The sequence below is a fragment of the Budorcas taxicolor genome, chromosome 2 (assembly GCF_023091745.1).
Source record: "Budorcas taxicolor isolate Tak-1 chromosome 2, Takin1.1, whole genome shotgun sequence".
Classification (NCBI taxonomy): Eukaryota; Metazoa; Chordata; class Mammalia; order Artiodactyla; family Bovidae; genus Budorcas; species Budorcas taxicolor.
This window is the reverse complement of record NC_068911.1, coordinates 117,324,422-117,341,473: the sequence shown is the minus strand read 5'-3', so window position 1 is coordinate 117,341,473 and position 17,052 is coordinate 117,324,422. Positions and strand designations below refer to the sequence as shown.

At 50.1% G+C, this 17,052-nt stretch overlaps 1 protein-coding gene across 1 annotated transcript in view; it reads left to right on the top strand.

Moving 5' to 3' along the window:
- TFCP2L1 (transcription factor CP2 like 1) overlaps positions 1-5,815 on the top strand; it is a 62,026-nt gene extending 56,211 nt beyond the window's left edge. The window contains exons 14-16 of the mRNA XM_052664350.1: positions 293-459; positions 4,673-4,724; positions 5,769-5,815. Of these exons, the coding sequence (XP_052520310.1) occupies positions 293-459; positions 4,673-4,724; positions 5,769-5,815 (266 nt within the window). The remainder of the gene's footprint in view (positions 1-292; positions 460-4,672; positions 4,725-5,768) is intronic.
- Positions 5,816-17,052: the final 11,237 nt, after the last annotated feature.

Genomic DNA, 17,052 nt, shown 5'->3' with positions numbered 1-17,052 from the left:
AGGTTTCAGCCAGCCTCCATCCCCAAACGAGACAGGAATCTTGGGGTCCAAGGTGGATCCAAGGATTCTTCATTTTACACGAATTCCCCAGGAGAGACTGAAACAGGGATAAAGAACATAATTTGGCATCTTTTCACCTGGTGCAGAATCACGCAGGGAGGGCCCTTGTGGCTTCCAGAGGTGCACCCAGTATGGCCAGATCCGAGAGTCCATCTGGGCTAGTTCTTGGTTCGAGGGGGTGAGGGGAGAGTTGGTAGGTGGGCTCCTTTGAAAGCAGACGCTTGTTCTATAGAAGGACCTGTCCTCCGCCCTCCAGTGTACCACGCCATCTTCCTGGAGGAGCTGACCACCTTGGAGCTGATCGAGAAGATCGCCAACCTGTACAGCATTTCGCCGCAGCACATCCACCGGGTGTACCGCCAGGGCCCCACGGGCATCCACGTGGTGGTCAGCAACGAGGTGAGTGCTGTGGCCCCGCCCCGTGGAACTGACCTGGGGCTCTGGGCAGGAGCAAGAAACGTGCCCAGCAGGGCTTGGGGGTGACTTTAGCCTGAAGATGGGGTTCATCCACCTGCCACCTGTTCTCAGCAGTAGGCTCTGTCGGGAGAGCCTGGAGAGAGGGGTCTGAGGCCAGGACCAGGCTTGGCATAGCTGTCTCCCCTCCACCCTATGTCCTGCCCTGCACGAACTGGGAGCAGAGACTGCACCGCTGCCTCGGGCACTGCCAGGCAGGGCAGTGAGGACACAGGAGCTCATCCGGGCAGGCAGCAGCCCTGGGGGATGTGAGATGGGCTGGGTTGATGAGATGACCTGGCTCTTAGGTAACAGAAGCGTCCTGTGCTGAGTGGTGAAGGTGCCTGCCGCAGCCTTCCGGGGTCTATCCCTGGCCACACAAGCCTCTGCAGGGCACAGGCAGCCCCTGAGAGAGGACACAGGTTCAGAACACAGCCCAGCTGCAACGGTGCCCCAGAGTGATCAGATTCCACTGCTGGCTCCAGCAGGGCTCATGAAACGGGTTTGCTGATGCGGTTCAGTATTCCTGCGTGTTGTAGAACAGAAGCTTTTGAGTTTGTCCTATGCTGGACCCTTTCTCTTAGTAATAATGTTGATGATAAGTGTTGGTATTTCGGCAGTGCTCACGATGTTTGTGGAGCCTTCTAAGTGACTCATTTAGTCCTGCCAGCCTTCCTGTGAGGCGGGTGTTGTCATGAGCCCATTTCACAGATAGGAAGCAGGCACAGAGAGGTTGCATAATGGCCCCCGGGTGGACAGCTCACAAGAGCTCAGGCTGTGGTAGAAACACAAGTGGCCCAGAGCAGCAGAGTTCAAGCTTCGAGACGGCAAGCTCTCTGACCACTCCTGAAATGAGGCCTCTGCACAGAGCTGTGCTGATGGGAGCAGGGGCGGAAGGAACCCCAGCCCAGTCTGCAGCAGACCCTCCACCCATTAACCTACTGAGGGCGATGGGGGAAACAGTCCAGGAACGGTGGTTGGGAAGGCAGGGTGAAGGTATGCTTTGGAATCGAGCTGAAGTCTCCACCTAGACCGGCTCCTCATAGCCAGGTGACCTTGGGCAAATCTATGTAATGTCTTTGAGCCTCAGTTTCCATGTCTCCAAAATGGGGATAATTATACCCAAAGAGCAGATTGTAGTAAGGATAAAATGAAGAAACAGTGGCAGGTACCAGGAGATGCTAAATTAGCTTAAGTATTTGTTTTGGGGGGCAAAAAAGTGTTGGAGAGAGAGCTTTAAATTTGATAACATATAACGTGTAAGGCTTTTAATGATCTGCATAAACTGTCATCATCAGTAGCATTATCACCAGTAGCATTACTAATGTTTTCATCATGACTGCCCGAGCTCCCTACACAGGAGTCCTGAGTCCCCTGTTTCATGGGAGTTTCATCCTGGGAGTGGACAAGGTGGTATTTTCCTTCCTTTATAATTAGAAAGTAATTCACAGTTTGTGTAAGAAATCAGACAGCATAAACCAGAAGAAGGCAAGCATGAAAGGCCCCTTTCTTCCCCTCTCTCTTTTCCTTGAAGAGTTGAGATTAGATTTGATGTGATCATGGAGGATAATTTTGTGTCTGTGTGTGTCTGTCGCTTGCCAGAGTGTGTGTAGGTGTGGGTTTTTAAAACACACACCCAGGATCCATTTGAACAAGGGACTTGATTTGTAACTTGTTATTTTTGTCATCAGCTCAGAATTGCTTTCACATCGTCATATTCAAATCTAGGGTGGCTGTTCTTCGGCCCCCATAAAGCGCAGAAGCTCAGAGCTACTGGCCTAAGCGTGGACTTTAGAATAGCCAGGAAGGTTAAAGCGCCCCGAGCATCAGGCAGTGGTCTGATCTCATAACGCATTTCTGTCATGAAGACAAAAGCCAAGAATTTGTGGAACCCTTGCAATTTCACCAGTCCCTTAAGGGGGTTCCTTCCCCAGCCTGCCCCATGCCCCCCCGGAGCAGGCAGTTAAGCCAGTGAAGCAGAGAATAGAACTCAACACCACCTCCGCTAAGTAGGTGACTCTAATTCCTCCGAAGTCCCCTTGCCTCTTAACCTCGAATCAATTGGAAACCTTTGGTTCTTAATTGCCCAGAGCACTGGAGGCAGCCCGGCCAGTCGCACAGCCGGCCCCTGGGGTGCAAGGGCACTCCATTAAACAAGGCAGTTACTGATTAAGCCCGTGTGGGCCCTGCGTCAGGTTTGGCATGCTCCAGTGGTGGGGCTGCCAAGAGTCCCTGAAGGAACCGGCCAGCAGCATAGCGTAAATGTACTTCACGCGCCATTAGGCCTGGGGGAGGGGCAGGGGTCGACAGGTAGATGGATGTGCAGGATTTGGGGCCATCAGCCAGAGCAGGCAACAAAATGTAGGTTGCACTTTTTAATTGGTAAAGGGGTTTTGCTGCCCTGTGGGCCAGTGTGTGTGTTGTGGTGTGTTTAGGTAGGTGTGTGTATTTTTCATATTCTTTAAATGTGTATTGTGAAATATAGCATACATATTTAGAGTATAGGAAGCTCATTTGTAGAGTTTAAAGAATAAAATACTCAATACCTGCACTCAGGTTAGTGCAGTGTTGTTAGAAGCCCCTTTGTGAACTAATTCCACATTCCCCTCCACATATTGGTCTGAATTTTGTATTCCCTGGTTCTTCCTCAATATGTTGTTTAATTTCACCTATTTTAAGACTTCCTATAGGTGGAATAGGAGTGTATTCTTCAGGACTTAAGTTTGTGGTTCACGTACTTTGAGGGGTGTTGCTGGGGGCCGCCGGCCCTGCTGAGTGCCCGGGTGTGATCAGGCCACAGTTAGTTGCTGCTGCTTCTGCTACCGAGGGACAGGGGGCTGTTTCTAGCTTTCACTCACACACACGGTGCTGTCCTCAACATCCTTAGGTGTGCTTTGTGTGTGTGTGTGTGCAGGAGGTTGGCTGGGGCACCCATCTGCAGGAGAGATATGTGTGGTCCTCTGTGCTGGCTCCTATGGACGGTCCTAGAAAGCAACTGTCTGGATGGATGCCCCACCAGAGAGGATGCCAGCTCCTATTGCTCTGCATCCTGGTTATATATATATTTTTTTTATCAGGACAGCCTCGTTTGACAGACAGGGCCTGGAGACAGGAAGTTTTCTTGTCCAAGGTCACTGGACTGTTAATTAAAGTTCTAGAGAGAGGGGGCTGGTGAATCATTGTTTGGTTCCTGCCACAGGGAACTGAACACACGATGCTGTGTTAGTTTCAGGTATACAGCACAGTGATTTCAGTTATACATCTGTGTGTGTATGTGTGTGTGTGTACACGTGTGTGCTCAGTCGTGTCGGACTCTTTGCAGCCCCATGGACTGTAGCCCGCCAGTCTCCTTTGTCCATGGAATTTTCCAGGCAGGAATACGAGAGTGGGTTGCATTTCCTTCTCCAGAGGATCTTCCCGACTCAGGGATCAAATCGGCATCTCTGTGTCCTGCATTGGTGGGCAGGTTCTGTACCAGCTGAGCTTCCATGCATTAATAGATACCCTTTTTCAGATTCTTTCCATTGTAGGTCATTATAAGATATTGAATGTAGTTCCCTGTGTAAAGCACTTTAGTTTTTTATCTCGTGCTGTTTTACGTACATCTGCTCCTATAATGTGTGCTGTAGAGGGATTGGAAGACCCCATCACTCAGAAAACTAAAAAATGAAAGAAAATCAGTAACAATTGAGTCTCGTATGAAATGTTGACATTTTAATTCCCTTCCAGGGTTCTTCTGTCCTTTATGTTCAGTTTTTTTGTTACTCAAAACTGTAATTGTGGGACTTCCCTTGGTGGTCCAGTGGCTAAGACTCTGCACTCCCAGGCCAGGGGGTCCGGGTTCAATCCCTGATCAGGGAACTAGATCCCACATGCCACAGCCAAGAGTTCGCATGCCGCAACTAAAAAAGATTCTGCATGCCGCAAGTAAGACCCTACGCAGCCAAATAAATTTAAAAAAGACAACTATAATTGCTCTGTCCATTGACTCTGCATCATATTTCCTCCGTGAAAGTAAGACATAACTGTCATCCTGTGTGTGTGTCAACGCAGCTCCTGTCGTTTCTGATGGTTGTGAGTGGCTGGGCTCTGCGTCACTGAGGCTTTTCATTCTCTGAACTCGTTGTTGAAGTGACGTGGTCTCTCTTTTGCCTTTCAGATGGTGCAGAATTTCCAAGATGAATCCTGTTTCATCCTCAGTACCTTAAAAGGTAAAACCTGCTCCTCTCTGCCCTCTCTTACTTAATTAAAGGATGTTGGCTTCACCCCCTGGGCTAACTGGGTGAGGGGAGAGCAGGCTGGTAAGTGAGGCTGGCATGGGGAGTCCTTCAGTGAGTGTCGCTTGGAAACATCCTCCGGGGAAAAGAAACACACAGTTCCTGGGAAGCTCGGCCTCGGAAATGTGTGAACTGGAGAGGTGGGCCCCAAGGTCCCTTTGAAAGGGAAATCTTGGCCATTCACTGTGTGTTCCACGAACCCAGTGCCGAGGAGAAGTAAGACACGTTTGAGTTGCTCTAAAGTATGAATCTGGGACTTGCCTGATGACCCAGTGGCTAAGATTCTGCGCCTCCAATGCAGGGGGCATAGGTTCAGTCCCTGGTCAGAGTCAGGGAACGAAGAGCCCACGTGCTGCATGTCCAAAAAAAAAAAAGTGTGGGTCTCCAGGAGGAGCAGCCACGGAACCAGTAGCACCTGAGCCTCCAGCCCCCGTGGCTGGGGACCCGGGGCTGTGTGTGGAGGTGGGGGGACATGAAGGGCCCGCCCGAGGAAGGGGCCTGAGAAGGAGCTCCTCTGCCAGGAGAAAGGGGAGACCAGCTATGACCCCCTCCCCCTACCCCCGTAGGGCTGGGGCGGATGAGTGTGCAGAGTTATACAGGAATGAAAGCCCCTCACTGGGCCAGAGACCCTGGACCGTGACAAGGACAGTCTCCTCCCCTTGTTCTCTCGATCCAGCCACCAAGTGCCTTCAGAGACCCTGGCAGCCATCAAACCCAGGGCCTCCTTACCCGCAGGCCCTTTAGTCCCTGGGTGTTGGGCTATGGCAGAAAGCCCACTATTAAAAAAGAAGCTCAACAAGGCAGCTGAGAAGGTGTGTGTTGGAATCTCTGCTGTTACCTTTGCTCTGTGCAGTCTTACTTTGGTGGCCTCTGCCAGCATCCATGGCAGAGCGTCTGCTGGTACCCTAATCCCATGGCTCCCAGAAACCGCCACGCCTGCCTTTCTTCCCTTAACACCTCAGTGTTTGTCTCTTGCAGCCGAGAGCAACGACGGCTACCACGTCATCCTGAAATGCGGCCTCTGAGCAGATGCAGAGTGGGCAGCTGCCTCCCACCCCCCAGCCCCACGGACCCCCTTGGATGGAGATATCGCACCCCTGGAAGCTGTGGCGAGGAGGGACCTGGCCCAGCCCGTGAAAGCCACAGACCCGCGGAGGCTGTGGGTCTAGAGGGCAGAAAGCCAGCAGCTCCTCTCTCCCCTCCTCTTAGCTCCCAGCTTTGGGACAGTTCCCTGTTCTTTTTCCTAGTCCTTCCATCTGAAAAGGCCAACGGGGGCCATCTGCTCTGAAACCTCTTGCTCCCCTGGTTGGAGGCTAGTTCACCAGGTACTCAGGTGCCACCTGTGCCAGCTCCTTGCACCCATTCTCCTGCTTCCAGAGAAGGCTCTGCCTCTCCTGCAGGCCTTCACCCTCTTCTCTGCCAACTGGCTGGGTCCCTGGACGGCTGACTACGTGGAGGTGGTTTGAGACTGTCCTGTCTCCGTGTCGGTTTCCTGTCTTGGTGATCCTGGTGAGCATCTGTCCTTCCTGTTCCTGGATGGCTTGATGGGTGTTGGGTTGACTCTGTGCCTTCTGCTTCTTTTCACATTGACCTTGATTCTAAGTGTCTGCTGCTGCTCACAGTCCAGAGGGGGCCTTGCATTTCTTCACTGCTGGGGTAGACACTAGGGAGCCACACACACCTGGTTCTAAGGCCCTTGGGGAGGAGAGGACGAGGCTGAGAAGACTATTTTTGGGCACATTCTCATGAGTATAAAAGGGAAGAGAACCAAATGATTCCTCCTGGGCTCTTTTTCGGTGTAAGTTTATTTCCTAAGCAGTCGTGGATAGAGGAGGACTAGAAAGTGAACATCCTGTTGTAGGATCACATGACCTTGACTCTCCTGATGCCCAGTCCTCTTGGATGGACTCACCAAATCCCATTTAGAGAAGACCACCAACCTTCCCAAGCTCCCTAGGGACGGCATATTTTCTGGGAGGGCTCCCCTTTGAAGGTTTCTTTCTTTTCATTTGTAGAAGCTGTGTTTGGGCATTTCTCCTGCGTTAGAATGGTTGGATCACCTTTCTTAAATAACCAGTAGACTCAGGAATCAGTGTCTGTCTCTGTTACTTGGGACCCTGTGATCTCTATTGCTAATGTAGGTTCATCTAACAAAGCATGGTGAGCTCTCTGACCAACTGAGCAGGATCTGACAACCTTTCAAGTGGAGCTTTTGGGGAATAGAATGCTTTGGGGGAATATAGAGATGATCATAACTGGGTAGGCCTTGTTTTACAGACAGAGAAACTGAAGCCTAGAGGGGCAAAGCCACCTGCCTGATATCACATAGTGATAGGGTAATAACATAGATTTGTCGTCTAAACCAGGGCATTTCTGAGAGGGAAAGGAGCTCTGGTAATAATAATGCTTGGACCACAGGTATGATGTACTGCTCTGTAAGGACGGGCTTCTCATTCCCTTTCCATTTTGAGGGTGAGGGGATGGGGAGCATGTAACAGCCTTCTTGAGCTATAATTCACATACTATACAGTTTACCTATTTATAGTGTACAGTTCTGTGATTTTTTTAGTCAATTCACAGAATCACCACAATCAAATTTAGAACATTTTCATCACCCAAGACATATCATGTATATGGAATCATACAATATGTGGTCTTTTGTGGTCTTTTTTTTTCACTTAGCATAGTGTTTTTTAGGGTCATCCATATTGAACATGTATCAGTACTTCGGTCTTTTTATAGCTTAATAATATTTCATTCCATGGATGGACTGCCTTTGTTTATCCATCCATCACTTGATGGATATTTGAGTTGTTTCTGTCTTGGGGCTATTGTGAATAATGCTGCTATGAAGTATTTGCACACGGTTTGGTGTGTTTTCTTTTAGGAATATACATATGACTGGAGTTTCTGGGTCATTTAGTAACTCCATGTTTAACTTTTTGAGGAACTGCCAGACTGTTTTCCAAAGCAGCTGCATCATTTTACACTCCCATCGGCAGCGTATGAGGGTTCCAGTCTTCCTCCATCCTCACCAACACTTGCTAGTATCTGTCATTTGGATGATAGCATCCCAGTGTCATTTTGATGATAGAAATGGTGTCTCATTGGAGTTTCAATTTGCATCTCCCTGATGGCTAATGATGTTGAGTATTTTTTCATGTGCTTACTGGCCATTTATATATCTTCTTTGGAGAAATGTATCCTTTGCCTATTTGCAATTGGCTTATTTGTCTTTTTATTATTGAGTTGTAGGAGTTCTGTGTATAGTTTAGATGCAGGCCCTCTATCAGATATATGAGGTGTCGAACTGTTCTCCACTTCTGGGGGTCTTCTTCACTTTCTTATGATGTCCTTTGAAGGACAAAGGTTTTTAATGTTGATGATCTCTAAGATACCATTTTTCTCTTGTTGCTTGTACTTTTGATGTCATATCTAAGGAAACTATTGCCTAATCCAGGGTCAAGAAGATTTATGTTTTCTTCCAACAGTTTTTATAGTTTTAGCTCTCCAGTAGCCTTTGATTAATTTTGAATTAATTTGCATTTATGATGTGAAGTATGGGTCCAGCTTCATTCTTTTGCATGTAGATATTCAGCTGTCCCAGCACCAGTTGTTGAAAACACTACTGGGGTCTCCACAGAATTGTCTTCATAGCCTTGATAATGGCCCTTAATTCTTACTGGATCTTTTTCTCTGCGATATGGGACTGTCATTAGGATGCTCAGCTTTTTTTTTTTTTTCAGCCCATGTTTGGCTCCACCAGTTTTACAAATGGCTTTCTCTTCTTTCTGTCTCCCCCTTTCCCTGTTTCAACAATACTGGGTGACATCACTCTCTGATATCTACAGCCTTTCTGGGTGCATGGCTCCACACATCAGTCCTAGGGGAAGGTCAGGATCAATTGTTTTTTGTTTTGAGGAAACCAAGTCACACAGAAGTAGAAAAACTTGCCCAAGGTCCCCCAGAACCAGAACAAGATTACTGGTCTTGTGACTTCTGGCATTTTGAGATGTCTACAATTGACTAGACCCAAGAGATGCCACTTCCCAGGCCAAGTGATGACAGGCTAAAATCTTAATTCTAAAAATGTGGTAGGCTAATATTTCATTTTTATTTCTTCATTCAAAATAAGGGTCCAGTCAAGATCTCTGACCTTCAGTTTGCTGTAGGTGGAGTCTTTCATCTGGAATGCACACTGCATCAGCTCTGCTTACCTTCTCCTAATGGTTATAGTTCAGTCTTGTAGCTTAAACAGAAGTAGAAAATAATAAGTACCAAAGAAGAATACAGAGTCATTTGGTACCAAAATGTTTTAGCTGCCCAATTCAGCAGTTTGTTCCTTCCACAGGGGCAGAGGAGCTGGCTGTAGGTGTTTGGATTTTGTGTCTAGTTTTTTCATTTTATTAAACTACAGAAAAGCTGTGCCCTTTTCACTCCTGTTCACTGTCTTTCCTGTGTGCTCTGAGTCCAGCGTCTGAGCCTGCTGGACAGGGTGGCCCCTCCCAGAACAGTCCCCTCCACCCCCACGTATTCTGAGCTGTGGCTGCTCCTTGGCAGCAACAAATTTTAAAAGGGATCCCCCGAGGGACAGAAGATGTGCCGTGCACCAGAGCCACTGTCTTGAACCAGAAGCCCGAAGTGGAGTGCTTTTTTCTCAGTCCATCGCATTTCTTTGCTGGGCAGTTGTCTGCAAGGTTGTGCTAAACCTGCTCCTGGTTACCGAGTCGCCCCTTTATAATAAAGACATGGGCTTTGGAATGGAGGAAGGGATGGTAGGCCTTTGGAAAGAGCAGGATGGGCAGGGAGTTGGAAATCTCAGTGTAAGGTACTAAGCAAAGGTCAGATGCTATCCTGGTGACCTCCTTCCCCGGCCACCTTGGGCTTCTTGGGAAGAGCTATGAACCTAGAGGGACTTTCCTGGGAGCAGAGTGGAGCTGCCTGAGCAGTGCGTCACAAGTTTCCAAGTCCAGACCGGCCTCAGGGGCTGGCCTGCATGAGTTAGGGTCTGAAAATCATTAATGAGTTAATGAGAAAAATGGAAGCGCTTCTTTTGCTGTTGTCAGTGGAGCAGAGGGAGGCAGCCCCCAGGAGCTCAGAGAAGACAGAAAAGCAAGTGACCAAGAGCCAGGAGTCCTGGGCTCCTACGCCCTCGCTTGGCATGCTTTTCCTGCCTCTCTGGGTCTCACCTCCTCTCTGGGAGGCTTCTGGGGCTGTAACTGACTCAGGCATGAGTGTGTCTGAGCGGGGCATTCCTTTTTTCCCTCCATCAGAGTTGCTCTGTGGGTGGGTGGCGTGTACAGGCGTGCTTCCTAGTGGTACACCGCGCCTCAGTTCTGCTTGGACTGGTACATGCTCTGCGAGGTTGCATGCATTTCAGTGTGAGACGCTGCATCTTAGCCATGTCTTTAGGAATCCAGCCTAGATTGCAGCCAGGGTGACTTGATTCCATCCATGCTGTTAAGAGTGGCCACCAGCTGTTCCCTGCAGCCTGAAGCTGGACTCCTTGTTGGCTGGCTTTATGTCTGTGTTACAGACATGCATGCGTGCGTGCCTGTGTGTGTGCATATTCATGGATGCACATGAATCCCCTCCTCTGCCCCTGTGTCTGCCATGAGGAGGGCAGCCCTGAGTGTCTTCAGCTCACCTGGACGGAAAGATGACTGCTGCTTCCTTCAGACCTTACATGATGCTCCTGGTTCGGACTCAGTTGATAAAACTGATTAGGGCACTGTTGCCCTAATTGTGGGGAAAGGCCCATCCTCAGTCCTGCCCTAGGGAGCAGAGCAATGCTGGGAGCTGACATCTAACCAGGACCCCAAAAGCAAGGTCCTCGGACTTGGTCTTACTTGCAGCCACTTTACGTTCCCTGTGTCCCCTTGGGTTGCGTATTCTGTGTGTGATGTCATCAGTCAGGCCAGGCAGTAGGAAGTATTTGTACATCCTCTCTGATCACCTCCTGGCCCCTTTCCCTCCACTCTGTGGGGCAGAGCAGTGCAGTATAAGACAAGCCACCCCCACCTCCTTCCCTGGGGCCGACCTGAGAATTCCATGCAGCCTCTGCCCAGCTCCCCAGAGCACCTTGTAAAGGCTGGGCTTTCCTCCCTCCTGCTTCTGCAGGAAATGACTGAGTTCTGAGGGTGTGGTCCTCACCTGGCCATGTAGGGACTTTCTAGTGGCAACATCCCCAGGAAGTATCTTTAAGAGGTAGCTTTGCTCTTCTGTCCAGGGCAACTGGCAGGGTGAGGCAGGGAGGGGCCAGCACTTCTTAGTCCTGGGCTGAGACACCTGGCTGTTTGGGCAGCCAGGCCAGCCTGTCCCGGGAGGGAGTGTGTGAGCCTGTCCCTGCCTTCATCCTGTGGAGCCCCAGACAGGAATGGGTTAAGGGGTGGCGGCCTGCAGGGGGCTAGCAGGGACCAGGAAGCCTTTTATCGTGAAAAATTTTCAATCCTTCTTGAAAGACAGACCAATATAATTAGCCCTGGTACCCAGCACTCCACCTCCTCAACAATCACCCTACACCTGCTCATCAGGGACAGGCCAAATGCAGCTTCTTGCTGCATTTTGTAGTCTGATGACAGGGAACACTGAACTCAGTGAAGTGAAATGTCATCCTGTCCTCCCCTCTGCTGTTCCACTCCCATTTGTATACCAAAACCTGTACTCAGTTATTATAGTTTGAATTTCATCATCTGAAACTTAATGGAAACTCATTTTCTCTTATTTGCCTCCTTGAAGCCCTTAAAGCCAAAAATAGGTCTCATCCAGCCTTCACAGAAAAACATTGCCCACTGCTGAGCTAGACCTCTTTTACTCTGTTTGCCCCCTACATGATGTTGAATCGTATCCTTGAAAATAAGGGCTTTAAAAAATAATAAAAAGTATTTTGTTTGGAGCTTTGAAGCAGGAGGATCATTCAGCTGAACAGTCTTTGAAACCAGACCCCCACCCCGCCTGCTAGTCATGTGCCCCTCCCCTAGACAGTCTTTGCCCCAGCTGCTCAGGAATCATAAAACTTTGCTCTTGCCCCTTCCCTCCTGCTGTCCACTTCTTGGAGACTTGCTGGGCCTTTGGTCGCGGGGCAGGGTGCGGGAGGTTGTGTCCGAGAGCTGGCTGTGGGGAGAATAGAGTACCGGCTCCGGGCCCTGGTGGGTGGTGGTCTCTTGACTTAGGTCACTGGGACTTTACCGCCCCAGGAGGTATGGCCTAACCTCCACCTCTACTGGCACTTTGAGGACCTCTCAGCTGCTCTGGGGTCCCCCAAAGCCCCCTCCACATGTCTGCAGCTCTTCCGCCAGCAGAGGGACTGGCTTGCGACAGCTTCAGCTTGGTGATGGGGAGGGTTTGGACCCAGTGCTCACTCCTGCCCCTGCGAGAAGCTGGCCCATAGGCAGCCTCATGTTGGGGTGGCCCCATCTCCCTGTGGCTTGGCTGGCCATTCTGGGCCCCGGCGCCTCTGCTTCCAGTGAAGATGACCAGACACTGCAGCCAGCTCTCCATGAGCACCAACCGCTGATGATGCTGACTGGCCTCGCCTGAGTCAGACTTTGGGCTCTGTGCTTTGCCTTTGTCCCATTTGAGCCTCCTCACAGCTCTGAGGCCCCGTAGGCTGATTTCTAGTTGAGGAAATCAAGACTGAGAAATCAGACAGGGGCCCAAGTCCTATGACTATCGATGGGCTGAGCCAGGGTCCCGATCCTGCCTCTAGACCTCTCCCTCTTGCCCCAGATGCACGGGTGAGTCCTTTCATCCCTAGTGCTCACTCTCCTGATGACATCATCCCTGGACTCTGTGCCCTGCGGGGGGGTGGGGGTGGGGGGAGGGGTATAAGCAGGGGGACAGAAGAGAAGGTCATTGTTTTGTGCCTCCCACCAGCCCTCCCCTTGCTGGGCATTGCCTTGGTTACTGTGCTTACCAATGCTCCTGTATAGAAAGTGATTCCTTTTTTAGAAATGTCACTTCGTCACTTTTCTCCAGATGGGGTGACTCTTCTCTTAAGGTGGTGGGCATCTCAGTTGGGGTGGTGTGGCCCTCTGATGGGGTCAGGTGGGCATGACATTGGGAGGGGTTGTAGGGGGGAGTGGGCATCAAAGCAAAAGTTGTCACACTGCCACGTTTTTGTACCTGAAATAAAGCATATTTGCACTTGTTACTGTACCATTGTGAAGACAAGAGATCTACGTGTAGGTTCTGTGCTTGGGTCAGAATGCAAATAAAACTCATTTGTAAGAAACCTGTGTGGCTCAGACCTCTGGCCTTTTAATATTTTTCAGTTGTGATAAAATGTATGTGACAGGAAATTTACAATCTTCAGCATTAAACAACAGCTCCCCCACCCTTCTCTTTTATGTCTCTGTGAATGTGACTCCTCTGGGGGCCTCTTATAAGTGAGGGCCTCTTATAAGTGGAGTCATACAGTCCTTGTCCTCTTGTAAGTGGCTGACTTTACAGGGCGTAATGTCCTCAGGGGCTTCCCAGGTGGCCCAGTGATAAAGAATCTGCCAGTGCAAATAATGCAAGAGACTTGGGTTTGATCCCTGGGTTAGGAAGATTCCCCTGGAGTAGGAAATGGCAAGCCACTGCAGTGTTCTTACCTGGAAAATTCCATGGACAAAGGAGCCTGGCAGGCTACGGTCCATGGGGGTCACAGTTTTTACCTTTTTTTTGCTTTGCCAAGTGGCTTGTGGAATCTCTAAGAGGTAGCTTTGCTGTTCTGTCCAGGACAACTGGCAGGATGAGGCAGGGAGGGGCCAGCACTTCTTATTCCTGGGCTGAGACACCTGGCTGTTTGGGCAGCCAGGCCAGCCTATCCCAGGAGGTAGTGTGTGAGCCTGTCCCTGCCTTCATCCTGTGGAGCCCCAGACACGGATGGGGTTTTTCTGGGGCTAGTACCATATTCATAGTAAAACTGCTTACCTCAGATTAGGACTTTAACCCATGTGCTGGAACTCAAACCCAGCCAAAACCTGGTACCTGGTTTCAGGACCTAATGAAGCTCAGGTTCTTGATGTCTCATCACAGAAAGAACTCAGTGAGAGACAAAGTGATAGGTAAGAAGTGGATTTATCTAGAGAGAGACACACTCCACAGAGTGTGGGCCATCACAGAGGATGAGTGCAGCAGCCCTGAAATGTGTGGTTAGCTTCTATGGGCTTGGTAATTTCATAGGCTAGTGAGGGGGGAGGATTATTCCAACTGTTTTGGGGAAGGGGTGGAGATTTTTAGGAATTGGGCCACCGCCCACTTTTTGGTCTCTTGACAGTGCCTTGGGATTAGCATGGTACCTCTGGGTGTGTCATTTAACTTGCTAACTGAAGATCAAGTTGACTTGTCTGCCATCTTGGACCCATTTGATTCTAATTGGTTTATATTGTGTCTTCGAGCTGTGGCATTCAAAAATTGTGCCTTGCCCCCTTCTCTCCTATTTCAATAGGAGACCTTGGGTCTTTGAAGCTTGATCAGTGGGTGGGCTGTGTTAAGCCCAATGGGGGCACATCTGTAGTGGCCACCATCCCAGACCCTTGTCACTACCTAGCCCAAGGATGCTATGTGACGATGTGTGACCTAGCACAAGGCTGGGCAGGACCAGGCTCCCAGGGACACGCAGGAGCAGCTGGGGTGGGGATGCTCCAAGGCAAGGATAGCTTGATGTGTTCCAAGATCCAGAAGACTGACACCATGGGGTGTGTGCTAAGTTGCTTCAGTCATGTTCAAATCTTTGCAACCCTATGGGCTGTAGCCCTCCAGGCTTCTCTGTCCATGGGATTCTCCAAGCAAGAACACTGGAGTGAGTTGGCATGCCCTCCTCCTGACCCAGGGATAGAACCCATGTCTTTTATGTCTCCTGCATCTTATGGGGCAGATTGGGGATCAGGTCAGATAACACTGTGATTCTTTGGATTAATAATGTTACCCAGTAAACATTCACCTATTAAAAGTCTCACCAAATAATACCTGAATGATTCCATTTTATGTTTTCTTTAGAAATGCTGGTCCAGGGACTGCTCTGGTGGTCCAGTGGTTAAGAATCTGCCTTGCAATGTAGGGGCCTTGGTTTCAGTCCCTGGACAGGGAATTAAGATCCCACATGCCGTGGGGCGACTGAGCCATGAGCCGCAACTACTGACCCAGCACTGCACAAAGAGAAAGCAGCCCATGTGCTGTTCAGAGATCCCAAGGGCCACAACTAAGACATGATGCAGCCGAAAATGAATAAATAAATTGCTTTTTTAAAAAAATGCAGATTCTGATTCCCAGCCCATCAGTGGGATGTGCCCTGCATTTTTGACAATACTGACACGGGGTCTCATTGCGCAGAGGAAGGGAGTTCTGATTTGTTTTCTAAAGGGGTGGTGGGACACAGCCATGGAGGTCCTGAAACTGAGAAGGGTCAGACAGGACTGGGTTCAAAAGTTCAGAGCTGAATTCAGGCGCTCGATGAGGTTTCAGAGCCATTGGGGGCTGGAGCCTGGCTTGGCTGTTGGCTGTCCACCACACAGGTGGCCTCTGCCCCAGCAGGGAACTCAAATGTGAGCAGAAGGACACAACAAGCCTAGTGGTGTGTCCCCAGGGGTGCTCTCAGCTTACCATGGGTAGGCTCTCCCAGTGGCTGGGGCCTAGAGCTGACCCCGACCCCCCTACCCTGACCCCAGGGCCCAGCAGCAGCTACCTTCCTGCAATCCGCAGGAGAGCCAGCCATGCCCAGGCAGGCAAGCTCCCCCAGCACATTCCCCTGCCCAAATCCTTCCAGATGAGCAGGAGTGGAGGGAGCTCTTGCAGTGTACAGGATGCTCTCTTTCCAGCAAATGTTCCCTTGGCCACGATGTGGGCATGAGGTTTCGGGGATGAATCGCCTGTGACGCCCCATTTATGGCAGCAGGATGGGATACTGTGATCCTCAAACTGCATCAGAATGACCTGGAGGTCTTGTTCAACAGCCTCCCTGTGCACAGGGTTTCTGACTCTGCAGATCTGAACTAGAGCCTAAGATTTTGTATTTCTAAAACATTCCCAGATAGGACTTCCCTGGCGGTCCAGTGGCTAAGGCCCTGTGCTTCCATCGCACGGGGAGTGGGTTCTATTTCTGGTCAGGGAAACAAGATCCTGCACGCCTCACACTGCAGCCAAAAAATTTAAAAAGTTCCCAGGCAATGCTGATGCCGCTGGTCTGGGGACCACACTTTGAGAACCTTCTTAAACAGTGGGGCACTGCCTTGGTTGAGTCAGCTATTAGCTTGGTCACCTGGGCGAGGGGACTTAACTTTTCTGTGCCTTGCCTTCCTCATCCATAAAAGAGGACTGATGATGCCTGATTCCTAGGATTTAATTTCTGTAAAGAGTTTTGAATGATCCTAGCCCACAGTAACGGCACCCCACTCCAGTACTCTTGCCTGGAAAATCCCATGCATGGAGGAGCCTGGTAGGCTGCAGTCCATGGGGTCGCTAAGAGTTGGGCATGACTGAGTGACTTCACTTTCACTTTTCACTTTCATGCATTGGAAAAGGAAATGGCAACCCACTCCAGTGTTCTTGCCTGGAGAATCCCAGGGATGGAGCCTGGTGGGCTGCCATCTATTGGGTTGCACAGAGTTGGACATGACTGAAGCGACTTAGCAGCAGCCCACAGTAAACTGAGTGAGAGCCTTTTAGTCGTGGTTTGTAATTCTTTGGGGAGGGAAAACTTTGACTCATTGGAAAAGACCCTGGTGCTGGAAAAGATTGAAGGCAGGAGGAGAAGGGGGTGACAGAGCATGAGATGGCTGGATGGCATTATCGACTCAATGGACAAGTCTGAGCAAACTCCAGAAGACAGTAAAGGACAGGGAAGCCTGGCGCACTGCTCACGCTGCTCACAGTCGCTCAGTCGTGTCTGACTCTTCGTGACCCCATGGACTGTAGCCCACAAGTCTCCTCTCTGTCCATGGTATTGTCCAGGTGAGAGTACTGGAATGGGTTGCCATTTCCTTCTTCAGGGGATCGTCCCAACCCAGGAACTGAAGCGGGGTCTCCTGCATTGCAAGCAGATTCTTTGCCAGCCGAACCAGCAGAGAAGCCCCACTGCAGTTCCTGGTCTGCATGGATGGCATGGGGTCGCAAAAAGTCAGACATGATGGAGTGACTGAACAACAACTTGGTAGCCCCTGCTGAGAACCAGTGTGCTAAGCTTCAGAATCCCTGGAGAGATCACCAGACACAGTGCTGGGCCCCATCTGCAGAGTCTCTCCTTCAGAAAGGTGGGGTGAGACTTCGTATTTCTCCCATT